General features: G+C 41.6%; 1 protein-coding gene across 7 annotated transcripts in view; it reads left to right on the top strand.

Annotated features, from left to right (window-relative positions):
- The window catches only part of ctnnd1 (catenin (cadherin-associated protein), delta 1), a 32,871-nt gene extending 16,175 nt beyond the window's left edge, over positions 1-16,696 (top strand). For 5 of the 7 annotated variants that reach the window (XM_030728947.1, XM_030728922.1, XM_030728956.1 and 2 more), the window contains 14 exons: positions 987-1,137; positions 2,776-2,977; positions 6,017-6,134; positions 6,335-6,491; positions 8,590-8,607; positions 8,936-9,001; positions 10,160-10,287; positions 11,952-12,102; positions 12,230-12,425; positions 12,565-12,752; positions 13,998-14,045; positions 14,920-15,002; positions 15,778-15,874; positions 16,269-16,696. In XM_030728947.1, the coding sequence (XP_030584807.1) occupies positions 987-1,137; positions 2,776-2,977; positions 6,017-6,134; positions 6,335-6,491; positions 8,590-8,607; positions 8,936-9,001; positions 10,160-10,287; positions 11,952-12,102; positions 12,230-12,425; positions 12,565-12,752; positions 13,998-14,045; positions 14,920-15,002; positions 15,778-15,837 (1,566 nt within the window). In that variant the 3' untranslated portion in view covers positions 15,838-15,874; positions 16,269-16,696. The remainder of the gene's footprint in view (positions 1-986; positions 1,138-2,775; positions 2,978-6,016; positions 6,135-6,334; positions 6,492-8,589; positions 8,608-8,935; positions 9,002-10,159; positions 10,288-11,951; positions 12,103-12,229; positions 12,426-12,564; positions 12,753-13,997; positions 14,046-14,919; positions 15,003-15,777; positions 15,875-16,268) is intronic. The other 2 variants (XM_030728929.1, XM_030728938.1) reach the window with 2 other exon arrangements.
- Positions 16,697-16,746: the final 50 nt, after the last annotated feature.

The raw sequence follows: 16,746 nt of genomic DNA, 5'->3' as shown, positions 1-16,746 counted from the left end.
ACTGCATCTCCGAAACATTTTAAGGTGGTTTTAAAGAGTCAGATTTTACCATTATAGTCGTACAGAATGAATGTAGAAAGGCAGATTAAGTGAGTGCTAACCGACTTCCAAGGATACAGACAGCATGCACAAAAAACAAAGTAAGAGGTGAGATTTTATTGCTCTTGATTTATTGTATAGGTTGTAAATTCTTTGGGCCATGATTATGTTGTAAAAGTCTGATATTTTGGCAGCCAAATGTGTACTGTAACAAAGATGGATGCTCAAGTTAAAGATGGCAAGTTTCAAATATAGGCCCATACAAGTTGCTAGCCAATCACTCATCCCTAATGGATATTCTTTCTCGCTGTCAGTAGCCTGTTTTCACATTAAAGTGAAATTAAGAGCTGTTAGTGGAGTGGAGAATGGAGCAGGAAGGTCATGATGGTTATGCTGGATTTTGTGGGCATTTCACTTACATTTCACTGAAAATTGAAATGCAGTTAGGAGCACACGTGAATTAAAGTATTACATTTATAGTACTGCAGTACAAAGATAAACTGTTACCTTAGTTTGCTACTGTCTTTTTTTTTTTTTTTTTTTTCCTGACCCTGAAAAAAATATACAAGGGGGCAGTAAAACTAAGACACTGGAGGGAAAAAGGGATGCTGATCAGGTCAACTTATGTACAAATACTTAAATTATGCACTGTGCAAAGCTGCCCGAGTGGAGTCCAAGGATAAAACTGCGGGTCTGGAAATGAGCATAATAGGTCCCCTCTAACATTGCTTTAATGTGAGAATATGTACAAAATGCAGCCAACTAATTTACCACTAATTGTAGTAATTGTATGAGGAGCTCTGCCAAGACCAATTTAATGCATGTAGTACAGTTTCAAGGTCCTGACTGTTTCCTGCTACCGCTCTCCATGTATTTAAATTCAATGCCTTCAAGTACCACTTCATCATGACTAATAGCTCACTAAGCTGTGATTGTGGATGTTACAGGTTCACTATGCAGCTTGCGGTGCCCTAAAGAACATCTCATATGGCAAAGATCACGACAATAAGATCACCATCAAGAACTGTGACGGCGTCCCCGCTCTGATCAGGCTGCTGAGGAAAACCCACGACCAGGATCTCACGGACGTTATCACAGGTACACGGCGCAAACTCTGGAAATTGGTTCTAGGTGCTGGACTCTGATTTCAGTCTAATTCATTGTGGTTGTTTACTCCTGTGAGAGTGGCTAATATTAGTTCAATAATGTATGTGCCAATTTAGATCTTCATACTAGATAAAGCTGATAGTTTTTCTTTAGCCAGAATCAGCCACCTAGCAACAGCCCCACCCAGAATCATGCAGGTCCCTGCAAAACCTAATTCCTACACCCAGATGAACTTAAATATAAAATGTACAACAAAGTAAAGAGAAATTATGTGTCCAATTGGGCTTTAAAACAGAGCATCTATTAAACAAAGGGGCAAAGTTTGCACTGACATGTAAAATAGAGCTCTGATGAGCATATTAGAGTTTAAATTGTGCATATAGGTCATAAATTGCACAATGTCATGGCATCGTCAAGGTTACCTGTTAGTCTCACTTTCACAGTGCAAATCTGTCTCCCTCTGGGACCAAATCTCCCAAGAAAATCAAGGTTTGAGTGCACAACCAAAATAGTCAGTTGGTCCTTTGTTTTCCATGGAAACTATTGGTGACCAACTGTGGAAAAATTACCTGGAAAGAGGGAGAAAAAAAAAAGTGGCTTGTTGGAGGAGGTATAATATAATGCAACCAAAAGTAAAACAAGTGAACCTTGGACAGACAGTTATTTGAGCTTAAAAGGGCCCAAAAGCCACAATAAACAGGCAAAAAACCCCAAAACTTGCTTACATATTAGGTAAGGTATTTTAAAATGTTTTTTGTCATGGACACATTTTTTTTTTCCTTTGCTATAAGATTCCTGAGTTTGCAGAAACCATCAATACTTCAGACTTGGTGATGATTGAATATTGTCCACAGGCTTTTTATTGCATATTGTTGGCTTCCAAATAAAAAGTGTTGGCCTTTCCCCAAAGAAAATTTAAATCAGTGTTTTTAATGTTTAATTTACTGAGACTTAAAATAGGCTTTTTTTTATCATTTGGCCAAAAATCAAAGAAAAATACTTAAATTTCCGTTAAGTAAGGCAGTGCAGACGGCTTTACTCCTGTGGGAGCAATAATGCTTGTGTGGGTTGTCGCCCCACAAAGGTTCATTTCAGCCAAAAAAAAACATGAGTGCATTATAGTAATAATATATTTGTGCTTTATTTAAAAAAAACAATATTTATAAAATATTAATCATTTCTTAATGGTGCAAAAAAAGTGCAAAACTCCAACGCTGACTCTTCTGCTTTGGCGGCAGAAACAAACTTAAACCAGGTGCGTGTCCTGCCCTCCTCGTCTGCTCTGTGCAGTTTATTGCAGCTTCTGTTTAAAAGAAATAAAGTGACATAAATTAAAATAAGATGGACCAGGTGCAGACTGGAGAGCTGCTTCTGGGGCACTTCTGTGGTGGAATTGCATGCAGCAGTGTCTTTTTCTGGTTCAGGCAGCTCTATTCCTGGACACCAAGGGTTACATCATTTTTACATTTTACAAAGCATTTTACCACATACACTGTTCATGGATGAGACCCAAGTGCAAATACTCTGTGGGCCTATTTTTAAAGTGACAGTTGAATTGAATTTTAGGGTGTTTTCTTTGTTTGTTTTTTGCATATTTAAAATTTTAAATATTGTGTTTTTTCTTCCAAGGAACGCTGTGGAACCTGTCGTCTCATGACTCTGTGAAAATGGAGATCGTGGACCATGCGCTGCACGCCCTCTCCGACGAGGTGATGGTTCCCCATTCGGGCTGGGAGCGAGGGAGCAACGGAGCAGGAGGTGGGGAGGAAAACTGCAAGCCCCGACATCTTGAATGGGAGATGGCACTCACCAACACAGCAGGCTGCCTGAGGTACGGAGAAAAGAAAAGGAGGAGGCAACATCAGAGATGCATGATACAGGGGAGGTGGAAGGAGGGAGGTTTGTGCAGATGGGAAAAGAAAGTGGAAGGTTGCCAGGTCAACAGATTGACAGAGCAGTGGGATGTATGAGGGAGGATTGAAGCAATGATGAGTTAACAGAGCAGAAGAGCAGGAAATGCATCATGGAGCGGCCACAGTGAAGATGGAGAATGATGGTACAGTCATAATAAAAACAACAAAGACATATGCTTTCAGTCAGAGTAAACTCTCTCCTATGTTTCAGTGTGCTTCAGAATGGCATTATGAAGAGTATTTTATGATGTGCTTGACAGTAAAAACATGCTGTTCTTAAATATCTCTTTAACATCTATTTAATACCAAAGGACATTTTATTTAAAGTAGCTTTTCTGTAGAAGGAAATAAACAAGTAAGCGACAAAAACTCCAGGAAGGGCCATCAGAGTCTAAAGTCTGACTGCAGGGGAGTTATGCATCTTAACTATGTTTCACGTACAAGACCCTTTCTCTAATTACTAGTGCATAAAAACTCTTCTGGGTTAAATGTCATTCATTTATCAAGGAAAATTTCTGGCTGATGGGAAACAAACTGCTGCTGCTCAGTAACAGATATCAGGAGGGGGGCAGGAAGGGAATTTCAGAGTTTACAGGGAGGGGGCGAGCAGAGGACAGTCGGGGCATTGACTTTTATAGTATAAACAGCATGTTCGAGCCTGCGTCTCTGTTATCTGTGCATTTCCCTCAGCCAAACAGCTTTTACCTAATTATAAAATGGGTACTTGCAGGTGTGGAAAAGTACATCTGAATAGTTTTATTATCTTGAAGATTTAAATAGCTGAATATATACAGAAGAGGCCTGGGCAGCATCATCGTATTTCATCCTAACTTTACGCAGGAGCTAAATGATCTTTTAAAATTCAGAATATTACATGGTTATACTCGCATGTTTCTAACAGTTGTTTGAGCTGCATCAGTGCGCCCCGTGACCCAGACAATCAGAGGGTGAGTGTGAACTGGCCTTCCCGCAGCTAGAAGAATCTCTGATTTCTCAGCTCTCATTGTCCAAACCAGTTGAACAGTTGAGCTCACACTGAGTGTGAATGCCAAGCTCCTACTCACTCTTGTCCAGTTCTGATTCTACTGCAGATCAATGCAACAAACAGGGACACTGTCCTGACTGCTGGCAAATGCAACCAAATAAGTGCAATTGAAGCTGAAGTTGCACTTCTGGCTTTAATTTAAGTTAATGAAGTTAATTGTGAATGCAGTGTGCTGTAACTGTCTTCATGTAGATTGTTGTTCTATGATTGATAGCAGGGCTGCAACTAATGACTATTTAGATAGTCGATTAGGCATCGACTAATGAGATGATTAGTCGACTAATCGGATTATGAATCGCATAATTATGAAATGGCACTTATTTAGCTCTCAGCTTTTACATTTAGCATCACAGAAGTGCTTCCGTGATATGTGAGGTCCACTTTGCAAATGTTGCAGATAAGTTTATTTTTTCCTTTATCGAGGGTGAAATTGTGCCAAACCTTTGATCCTGTTGTTTCACCAGTAGCCGCCATGACTAAACATGCTGCTGAATGCTATTGTGCAGGTGCAAAGCTCGCCAGAGATAGACGGACAGGAAGACGTCTCACTCCGTTTAAAAAAAACAAAACAAAACGACTATTAACAACAATTAAATTAGTCATCAACTCTTTTATTGTCGATTATTGACTAATCAACTAATTGTTGCAGCCCTAATTGATAGTAACAGCTCAGTTTTTGTTGATAGTATTTAGCAATTTTAGTGCCTTAACAGTAGTATAATTTATAGCCAATCAGGCAGTTTTTCTTTTTTAAATGAAATTTTAATGGAAAAAATATTTTAGGAAACGGATGAATTGGTTCATGTCTTGCCACTTGGGTCATCTGACCGGATGCTGTTCTAGGTTATTTAAAAAAGTAAAGTAGTAGATTCTGTGCTTATGATGTGCTGCTTTATTCAATTCAGGACTTGCAGATCTTTGACAGACATTAGTAAGGGCTTGTTTTCTCCAGTGAGATGGTACTCTGATCATGTTTAGTATTTAATGATTTAATGTTGAGATGATTATTTTCAGAAAAATCCGCTCTCTCTGATTGTAACACTAACCTTTAACCTTGTTTTATGATTTTGTGTCCAACTCCTGTCACGTTGCTGTCGAACTGTAAATGGCAGATGGCAAGCAGAGTAAAAACTTTTACGGCTTCATGCAAGTCATGCAGGCATATCTGTGAACTTGGCACATATTCGGTGTCTGTCGTATGCGTCTTCTGCTCTTTTATATCAAAGGTTAGTGAAGAGGGATTTAGGTTGAATACTGATTAATCCATCTTCTGATTGGAGTGCTTACTTTCTGGTTTTGATTTCACTTTCTTGCTGTGCAGAGATTTGCTACAAGTGACCTCACCTGACACTAGGGTTTATTTATTTATTTTTTTGGTAAATAATTCAGCAGATTTCCAGCGTGTTCTTTTTTGGAAACTGGGGCTCTGTTTTGCTTGCTGCAGTTCTGAATTGATTTAGTCAGCATTTTTTATTTTAAATGTCCGCCTACTGCAGCATGTAAATAAACCTTCCAAAGTATGCAGTGAAGTCAGATCAGTGCCCTCTGCTGTGGAAGGGAATGTGTCCTGGTATTATGTGAAAGGGCGTGTCTGCCAATGGGAAACATAAAAGAGCAATATGAAAGGCCACGACACTCAGTTTTCCATGCATCGAGCTCTCTTAAATCTTTTAAGTGGGGTTGAGTCAGAGAGCACTTGAGAAAATTGGTCCAGAGATGTAATTTGATCTCGCCAAACTGTACTCTCTTTGTAAACTAGTACTAGTTTCATTCAAACTTGATGGGGGTGTGCTTGGACATTATGTGCTAGAATCCTTTTGTAGTGACTATAACAGACTCCTTCCGCTCCCCTTTAACCTCTTCTAATCTGCATTCTTGTTGCTCCTCTTCTCAACTTTCCTCTCGTCTAAAGAAATGTGAGTTCAGAGCGAAGCGAGGCGAGGAGGAAGCTCAGGGAGTGCACGGGATTGGTCGACTCGCTCATGTACATTGTCAAGTCCCAGATTGGCTGTAAAGATGTGGACGATAAGGTATGTGTATACATTTATTTGATCCTTGCTTCCTGTGTGTTCAGTAACATTTATCTCTTTCACACTGAAGAGTGTGAAGCTTAATGTTATTTTGATTTAATTTGTGACTTTAAACTGAACAAAACATGAACGCACGTGCCACTGTGAGCAGGTAAACGGAGCCAGCATTTTAATTCTTAGTTTTCCCTTCATCTCTGCAGTTGACAGAGAATTGTGTGTGTCTGCTGAGGAACTTGTCTTATCAAGTGCACCGTGAAATCCCCAACTCTGAGCGCTACCTGGAGACCACACCCATCAACCAAGGCACCGCCCATTCCGGCCAAAAGGGTAGCTGCTTCAGCTCCCGCAGGAGCAAAGGTGTGTCATAGATCGAGGGAGAGAGATATAGTTGGTGTAGTTTTCATTCAGCATTGGGTGATGTGACATCATCTCACTAAACTGATACTCACACATACAAACACGCACGCTCTTAGACAAACACACTTGCACAAACAAAACCAGTCACTCAGCACAGGAATGTCACACACACACACACACACACACACACACACACACACACACACACACACACACACACACACACACACACACACACACACACAAATCTTATCCTCTCTTCAGCAGCTCTGTTTGTGTTTCACTGAGTATATTGATTCAGTTTGGCCAACCAAACCCCTGACTACAGGTTGTTGCATTTGTGAGTGTGACAAAATCTCTTAAAATGACCATCTGTGAATATTGGTTTAAATATGTCAAGTAATATTTAGAATACTTTGTAAGTTTTTTTTCTGTTTTTTCAGAGGTTTTGATTTGACTCTTTACTTTTATACGATAGTCACAGTTAGATGTAGGAGGATGACATGTAGCAACTCAGGTTGCTGCAGGTGAGTTAAAGACAGAACTACCCCTAGTAGTTCTGTCTTTTAATAAAATGAAGTAATACATAGGGGATAAACTCCCGTGCACCCTTAAATATCCTTGAGAGGATGAAGAGCTGATCCGGCATTCTGCAACCAGGATGAAAACCGCATTGTTCCCTCTGAATCTGAGGTTTGACTAACAGACTCTCCTCTTGAAAACCCTGGCGTAGCCCTTCCCAGGGAGGCTGACTAGTGTGAGCCAGTCTGCCAGTCCAGAGGCACCACCACAGATCGCCACTTGATGTTGCAGATGTGTGTTAACCAGGTCAGTCCCACAACATCCATAGCCCAAAACTCCATAACTCAGGGCGAATCATCTGCCCCGAGGGCCCTGCCACAAAGGAGTTGTTTAACTACCTCAGTGACCTCACCACTAGTGATGGGCGAGTCGTCCCCTTTGTCCCCACACTCTGCTTCCACTACAGAAGGCATGTCAGTGGGATTGAGGAGATCCTCAAAGGTGTTCCTTCCACCACCTAACTATATCCTCCATTGAGGTCAGCAGAACCTCATCCCCACCAAATACCATGTGGACAGGAAACTGCTTCCCTCTCCTGAGCCACTGTTATCATTTTAAGGCTGACTGAAAGTCTTGCACTGTAGCCGCACTGAACTCCTCACACATCTGAGTTTTTACTTCAGCTACTGCCAGAGCCACACTCTGCTTGGCCTACTGGTACTTGTCAGCTGCCTCCAGAATCTTGTAGGCTAACTTTTTCAGCTTGATGGCTCCCTTTACCTGTGGTGTCCATCATCTGGTTCAGGGATTACCACTACAACAGGCACCAAGCGCCTTGCAGCTGCTTCTCCGTGCTGCTGCCTGAGCACTGGAGTTACTATACACAGTCCATTCAGACTCAGTGTTCCCAGTCTCCCTCTGAATGCTGTCGAAGTTCTGCTGAAGGTGCAAAATTGAAGATTTCAAGGACCTGGGGCTTTGCCAGATGCTCCCAACACACCCTCACTATACGTTTGGGGGCACCAGGCCTGTCCAGCATCCTCCCCCATCACCTGATCCAAGTCACCACCTGGTTCTTAAACCGCTATAAAGAAAGTTTACTATTCTATATAACACACACACACACACACACACACACACACACACACACACACACACACACACACACACACACACACACACACGTCATCTGAGAATCTGCACAAAATGTCATTTTGTTTCATGGTGAATCGGTTCACTGGATGTCTTATTGTTGATAAATTGCTTCTATGTGTATATTATGTGTTTGTGTTGCACAGAAATCTGATAATACATTCTCAATATGTTAATGTGCAACTCAGTGTGAATATGAGATTACCTGAGCTTGGGTTTCCTTCCATTTGCTTTATTTGGCCTTCATACCTAGCATGTCACACCGCTGATTCTGTGTGGTGGCAGTGGTGCTGTTGGGGTGTAAGCAGATGTTAACTGAGTGGCTCAGTTATGGCTGCTTTCCTTTTACTTAAATGCTCTCTCTTCCTCCTGTTCTGCTACTCTTCATTCTCCCTCCTCTATGTCCTCTTCGGCTGGGATACAGATGAGTGGTTTTCCAGAGGTAAGTTTTCTTTACCTGTGTGTGTGACTGCACTTTGCCTCTGCTTCCTGCTTTTGTCTTAGTGTAGTAGCATGGCTTAGCTAACTGAAGTCTTGTACTGGCTGTAACATGCATACTTTTTTCATAGTGGAACACTCGTAGGACATGCACCGTAGTTTAGGTTGTTTTTTTAATTTTTGTGTTTGCCCTGACGAGCATATGTCTAACCAAACCAGAACACAAGTACTAACAGGGCAGCTGTCAGCCCCAAACATCCATCAATATTCGGAGTCAGTAGCAGACTGTTTTGGCGCGTTTCTAAGACTTTAATGTTGACGTTTGCTTCCAGGAAGGAAAGATGAGGATACAGCTGAAGATACAATAGACATTCCAAAGAGGAGCACACCTGCTCAAGGTAAGCATAGGCTTTATGAGCACCTTTTTACTGAATTAAGCCCTTTACAGACATGGGATTCAAAACACTGATTGTGCTGAGGTGACAGCGATCTCTCGTTCAGACATGTGCCCCTTTAAAATGAATGTTTGGCACAGCTTCATTCAGTGGCAGACATATGAGAGGACGTGATATTTGCCATTTGTTGTACGAGCAGTAGACTTGGTGGATTTTTGTCAACAAATATGTTCAGTATCAATTCTGGTGAAGTGTACGCAGACTTCTGAAAATGTAGTTCTCTCTGGCTTGGCGACTACAAGCACAGTTTTATGTGGGGCAGCTGAGTAAGCTCCTTCCACACAGGTTCAGAGACCACTCTTCTGGATTGGAAATGGCAAAAATGCATCAGAGAGGACTTTATTGAACTAGAAACACAGTTTTGTGACATGAAACTGTGATTGTAGTACAGCTCATTATAATCGATAGGACAAAAATCTAAATCTGGACCATGAATATTAGTGAGTTGGTTCACAGCTAATAGATTTTGGCAAAATCTATTGTTGTTATGGGCATTTCTCATGGGTGATTGGGAGTAGTGTAGTGTTGTGTGCGAACAGTCGTGCACACATATATATTTAGTTAGGCTTGAACTCTGTGCCCGTTTCTCTGATCGGACTGCCTGTGCTTTTAAGCCACCATCCCAGAGATATTCTGTCTATCACAGGCTTTGACTTGAAAGAGATTTATTGTAATAAAAGGTAAATGTAAGTGTTCACTCGTGGTGGTCATATTCCTCCTGTCCTGGTGTGTCTTCTGCTTGTTCTCCATCAGTCATTCCTCGTGTCTTTACTGTTGATATTTGGAGTAAAGCCTTTTATATCACAATGTTTTGGAGCATAATGACCGGACAGTTGGGCACCATTTGTTTTGTCTCTGATGGAGCTCTTACAGAGTTGCCTATCAGCTTGGTGATAATATAGAAGTTCACTGTGTTCTTATATGGAGGATGCTATGAAGAAAACTGCAACTACTTTAAAATGGATTTCATACCATTCTTTTGATTTTTAAGAAATGCACATTTTGATCCATACTCCTCAAAGATCATTTGTCCATGAAGGAACGGTTATGTGTAATGCAGAAATCGCTAACACATGTCCACTCTCTACCTGTTTCCTGTAGGCTATGAGCTGTTGTACCAGCCGGAGGTGGTTCGCATCTACATGTCTCTGGTCAAGGGGTCCAATAACTCCACAGTGTTGGAAGCTTCAGCTGGAGCCATTCAGAACCTGTGTGCTGGACACTGGAGTGTAAGAACTGTCATCTGTTATGATCCTTTCCTATTTCTCTGTAGAGTAGATGGACCAGGTTGGGAGGTTTGAACAGATATACAGTGCTCTTGTAGCATTAGTCACTGGAATCTAAGGTTATTTCTGGAAGATTAATAAACTCCCCGTCTCAGAATTTCTTAGTTTTGTTTTTTGGGGTTTTTTGGAGCTTGCCTTTGATGTAACATACAAGTACATTGACTTTGTCATGACTTGAAAATACGGACTTGGCTGCAATGAAGGAGAAGGTACTCTGGGGTTTTCTTCAAGAAGTTTGCTCCAGTTTTGAATTACAGATTCCTGATACTGTGACTAAGATACTGTAAACTAAGATGGTCTTATCAAGTTTAGCGGTATGAGAGGATTTCTGTTTCCAATGTAACTACAGTACAAGTTGCATTTTTCTGGTGAGAAAAATTTATAAAATGCTGTAAATTGAATTCAGCATCACAGCTCTGGTTTTTGTAGATGATGTGGCCCTGTAAGCTGCACATAAGTGCTTTACAGCTGAATGTGAAGTGGCTGGGAGGAGAATTAGTGCCTCAAAGTCATAAGTCATGGTTTTCAGGTAGAAAAGGGTGATTGCCTCACTTCGAGTTGGGAATGACTGAAGTATAATACTATTTGCTCTCAGGGTTTACAAGTATTGTTTTACTGGTTGATCTACATTCCTATACTTGGTTTTTTTTTAAGCTGTTTGTTGTTACTTATGTATAGCACTTTGGGCTATGGCATTGATTTTTAAAGTGCTTTATAAATAAGGTTGAGTTGAGTACATATGGCCTCGAGCTGCAGTTTCAAGTGGCGGAAATGAGTTTCCACTGAAGGTTGACTGAGCTCAGCCTTAGAGATGGGGTGAGGAACTCAGTCATTGTAGAGGGTCTGAGCAGAACTGCTGGTCCTCCACACTGACAGGAGCCAGTTGAGATGGTTCGAGCATCTGACAACTTATCAAATACTGGCTGTGTGCCCCCTGAAGATGTGTGGTTGCAGGGAAGAAGAAGGTCTGCTTCTGCAACCTAGTCTCAAATAAGCATTGGAAACTGTGCAGGTGTCTTTTGTCCTGTCTTCCTCACCTCAGCCTCCACCGGTCGCAGCAGATGACTTCCCCTCCCTGAGTCTGGTTCAGCTGGAGGTTTCTTCCTGTTAAAAGGGAGTTTTGACTGTTGGGCTTTCTTTGTGGGCAACATGGTGGCGCAGTGGTTAGCACTGCTGCCTCACAGTTAACATAACATCTGGAAGGTCTGGGTTCGATTTCACCTTGGCCCAGGCCTCTCCCTCTCTCTGTGTGGAGTTTGCATGTTCTCCCCGTGCTTGCGTGGGTTTCCTCCGGGTACTCCGGTTTCCTGAACAGGATGAGCAGAAGCGAATGGGTTGGGTTTTCTCTGTATTATTGTAGGGTCTTTACCTACAATATAAATCACCTTGAGGCAACTGTGTGTTGTGATTTGGTGCTATAAAAAAAAGTAAATTGAATTGTGTGTGTTATCATGTCATGCAAATATAATTTTTTTTTTTAAAGGGCTTTTCATGTGTTAAAGTGTTAAAGTAATTAGTTCCCCTGGTAATGGAAATCCACTGAGTTAACCAGCAGGAGTCATCGTGATGGTCTCCTAAATGAATAAACACACTTTGTGTGTCTGTAGTATGGCAGATGCATTCGTGCCTTGGTGCGCAGGGAGAAGGGTCTGTCCATGATGACTGAGCTGCTGGGTCACAACAATGACCGGGTGGTCCGGGCCATGTCTGCAGCACTCCGCAATCTGGCCATTGATGCACGCAACAGAGATCTACTAGGTGAGACTTGGTGCTGTCTGTGTGACTGAGCCAGGTGGAAAATAGTTTCAACCACTGAGTAAATGAAGACTTAATTAAATGCCAGTGTTAGTAGCTTTAAGTATGTTAAACCTCACTGTGTTGTCAGGTCAACATGCGGTGCCTAGACTGGTAGCCAACCTGCCCAGTGGCGGTCAGAGTCAGCCGGTGCGAGCACTGTCAGAAGAGACAGTGGTGTCTATACTGAGCACGCTCCATGAGGTCCTGGGCTCCAGTCTGGAAGCAGCCAAAGCCCTCAGGGCCTCAGAAGGAATAGAGAGACTGGTGCTTATTAACAAGGACGGGTAAGGGGTGACTCATGGATACAGCTATTTTGTAGATAACTTTCTGCCCATGTGAACAAATTTGAAGCCTGTTGAAATTGCAGTTATTTGTTCTCTTTATAAATTCTACCTTTCTTCCCATCTTCCTGTTTCTCTTCAGCAATCGTTCAGAGCGGGAGGTGCGTGGAGCTGGCCTAGTGCTCCAGACAGTTTGGGGCTACAAGGAGCTGCGGCGCACTTTGGAGAAGGATGGCTGGAAGAAGACGGACTTCATGGTCAACTTAAACCCTCCCACCAACAGAACCAACGGCGGATACGAGGAAAGCACTCTGCCGCTTATAGACAAAGGTCAGTGTCGGGGTCACTTTGCTTAAAGGGTTTCGGTGTAGTGATTGTTCTCAGTCCTTGTGTTTTGTTATAAAATGCACAAAATGCTACAATTCTGATTAGTCTGAAGACCAGAAATGCAATGTTATATCAGCTTTGACTGAGATCATTTACCGATGTCAGCAGCTGATATTTGTTATGTTAATTGTTTAAACATGTTGTATGGAAGAGCTAAAAGAATTCAAAACTGTTAACTGCTACATATAATGAAGTAAAGCAGTAAAAACATAATAAACAGAAAAAATATTGTCAATCATATTGGTTATTATCTAAATTATTGTTTTAAGTGTCTGAGTTTCAGGTAAATTAATTTTTAGACCTCTCTAAGCCTGCGTACCTCATTGCGGCGCAGTCAGTCTCAACAGTTCCTCAGCAGGAACTGCAGCTCGAACGTTGATCATTCAGTGTGATAACAGGCTGTATGGAGTCAGTTATCTCAGCCAGCTTTGTGCGAAAGACATTTACAGCTTCACCACACGGGGAATTTTAAACAATCTGAAACAGTCATTGTTAATCATCATGCAAAACACTGAGTTTTTTAAATGATACTTTATCATTTAATAAATAAACGCTCAGTTGCCAGAGCTTGCTTCTTCCGGTTAAGGGTTCTTGCGAAGGTTAAGCCATTTCACTCCTCTGAAATGGCTTGTTGATCCATACATTACCGTCTTCTTGGAATTGACTTTTGCAGTATTATTTATTCAAATGTTTGTCAGTCCTTGTTTTCACATTTATAATTCATCCATAACGCTACCACCTGAGACCACATTCCATCTGCACTGGCTACTCTGTATTGGCTCTCAGTCCATTTTTAAAAGTGATTTTTATGGTTTTAACTGTGTGGGTTGGCACCTCCTTAACTGAGCAGATGCTCCTTGTACTGAGGTCAAGTTTAACGCATAGAGGGGACTGCCTCTCCTAAATTATGGACACCCCCCCCCCCCCCCCCCCCCCCAAAAAAAAACAAAAAAAAAAACAAAACAAAAAGAAACAGACAAAAACAAAATAATTCTTATCAACACTGGAAAACTCTTTAAAAAAACAAACACATTTAATTCTTTTAATTTAAAAGTATACTGAATCTGGATTTATTTATTTAAATTTAGTTTCTTATTTACCTGTACACCACTTCGGCCAAAAGACACTGCATTTAAAAAGATACGTCTTGTATTTGTGCTCACATTTTAATGTTTCTCTGACACACAGGTGGCAAAAGTGACCGGGAAATGATTCCAATGAATGACTTGGGACCAGGCGAGTGTGCAAACACACACAAACGTACACACAGCAATGCAGAAGCGCTGTCATGCCTTTTCTTGCCTCTATTCATTGGCATCAAGTTGTCTTCTTCTGGCAGCTCCCTTCAGGGGTCGCCACAGTGGATCATCTGCTTCCATCGTCCCCTGTCTCTAGCATACTCTTCTGTCACACCCAACCCTCTGTATGTCCTCCTTCACTACCATGAGTCTTCTTTGTGGTCTTCCTCTTTTCCTCTTTCCTGGGAGCTCCATATTCAACATCCTGTGTCTAATATGTCCACTATCCCTCCTCTGCACATGTCTGAACAGCTCAGTCTTACATCTCTAACTTTATCTCCAGACTGCTCATCCTGAGCCGTCCCTCTGATATACTCATTTCTAATCTTGTTCATCCTGGTCAAGGCCAATGAAAGTCTTAGCATCTTCAGCTTTGCCATCTCCTCCTGTATTTTTATTAGTGATTTCTTGGCTTCATGTGAAGTTTAGAATTCATTCTATTAATTACTTAAAAAGCCCTACATGGCCAGGCCTCTTCTGTATCAGACAGTCATATTTCTTAGCCTTATTTATAGACGAAAAGGAGATCAGCCTTTGGTCGTATTTTTAGATGCAACAGCCTTCCTTGTGGATGGCAGTAGCTCAGGAGGTAGAGCAGATCATCTACTAATTTGAAGGTCGGTGGTTCAATCCCTGGCTGCTCCAGTCTGCGTGCCAAAGTATCCGTGGACAAGATACTGAACCCTGATTTGCACTCTTATGTGGATTGTTTACGTTACTGTGCGTTTTTAAAAAGTGCTATTCATTTAAAAAAAATTGTTGTAATGCCTAAAACAGGCGCCTCAAATTAAACACGTGCTTCTTCTCTTCAGATGCTTACTCCACACTCGACCAGACGGGGAGAAGGAACACTCTGGATAACACACTCGGATCTACTGACAAAGATGCAGATCAGGTATACGCCAGGCTCATGACACACACACACACCTTTTCCTAGAGATATAAGCCCGCATGACTGCACCTTTACAGAGAATTAACTGCCTTACACCTAACATGCACTCTGCTCCATCTCTCTCCTGACTCCAATGGAATGTAATTCTTTAATCACTTTTTCGAGGCTTCCAGCCACACCTTGTTATTATAAATTTCATATTTTGGGGTTGAGGATTGTTGATCAAAGAAGCCTAAACACCAAGCTGCTGTTGCTGTAGTGCTTCACCTAATTTAGGAGACATCAGAGTTCAGTCTGTGCTGCTACAAAGCTGCATAAATGTATACAGGACTGGATGTGTAAATGTAAAGGAAAAAATTGCAGTGGGAGGAAAAAAAGAAAGATTAATCATGTTCATTGCAAACACTGCGGGCTCCCAGAATGTTGTCGTGTGAATGGACATGTTCTCACACACACCCACAGGCAGCATGTCGATGCATGTCTCGGTAAAGTATAGCAATTGATCTTTATCTTGTGTATTATTTCTCACCCTTGTCCATTTTTTTCCCCCCTTAAAACAGGACCTAACTTTTCACTAACATGTTGTAACTCTTCTTTCATCATCTGTTCTCCTGATTTCCCTCCACCTTTTTCCCCCCCTGCTGTGTCTGCTCACCTTCTCTTTGGATTTTCACACTAAACCCTCTTTATTAACCCCCTCCTTTGGACTCCTCTCTCCTTCTCTTTATCTATCACGCCCTCCTCTTTCTCTTCATTTTTGTCTCTTTCTCTCTCTCAGGGAGGGATGTATGGGGAGAGGCAGGCTTCCTTGCCTCTAATGGATTCTTACGATGGTTAGGCTACATCCACTTTGTCACACTGCATGTCACCGCATGGTATGTGTGTCCCACGGGCTGCTCTTACAACTCACCGCATGGCCTGATGTCATAGTTTTGTATTAGGAATTGTGATTTGTGTATTTTTGATTGTGAGCAGTGTTAATGAGCTTCCATTGTACTATTTTTGGACTGTTTTGCTCCCCCTGCTGGTGAAAAGTGTCAGATTATTATTATTTGTTTATTTTTTGTGGTTCCCTTGAATCTGTTTGTAAATTTTATTTAATGTTTGGTGACATTTTTTACTCACATTCTTTATTGTGTATTGTAATTTTTTTTTTTTTTTTTTACTTTTAATTTTGAAAGTGTGATTCTTCCCGCCCAGGCATGGCCACCTCACCTGTTAGCCGTTCCATGTGATCCGTTCACACGTGTGCTTCTTCTTCTCTTGCAGAAAAATTGATTGTGTGCATCACAAGACGACAGCCTCCTCCCACTTACTGCCCTTGCTGAACTGACAATGGGGGACCACCGCGACACTACAGACATGACTAAACTCCATATCTTACCCTCGTTCTTTTGCAGATTCTCTTCCTCTCCCTGTTACATTCCTCCATTGCAGTTTAAACATACAAATGAAACCATGTTTAAAACTGACATTGCTCTGTGGACAACTGGATGTGACGCTATGACCACTTAACTCCAAAACCACTCTATCAGCACTACAGCTTGCTTGAACAACACTAATGCTCTCTCTTTGAGACTGTGGCTTCTTCTTGTATTTTCTTGGAGGTCAGAGCAAAGACTAACTAAGCCAATTAATAAGGAACTGTTGGGATCAGATCAGGACATGGTGAAATTTTCCATAAATGGGTAATACTGTTTTGAAGAAATCGAGGGAATGTGTCATGTTTTTCTCTCTCTCTAATGAT

The sequence above is a fragment of the Archocentrus centrarchus genome, chromosome 1 (genome assembly GCF_007364275.1).
Source record: "Archocentrus centrarchus isolate MPI-CPG fArcCen1 chromosome 1, fArcCen1, whole genome shotgun sequence".
Taxonomy (NCBI): domain Eukaryota; kingdom Metazoa; phylum Chordata; class Actinopteri; order Cichliformes; family Cichlidae; genus Archocentrus; species Archocentrus centrarchus.
The sequence above is the reverse complement of the archived record's forward strand: the minus strand, read 5'-3'. Positions and strand labels throughout refer to the sequence as shown.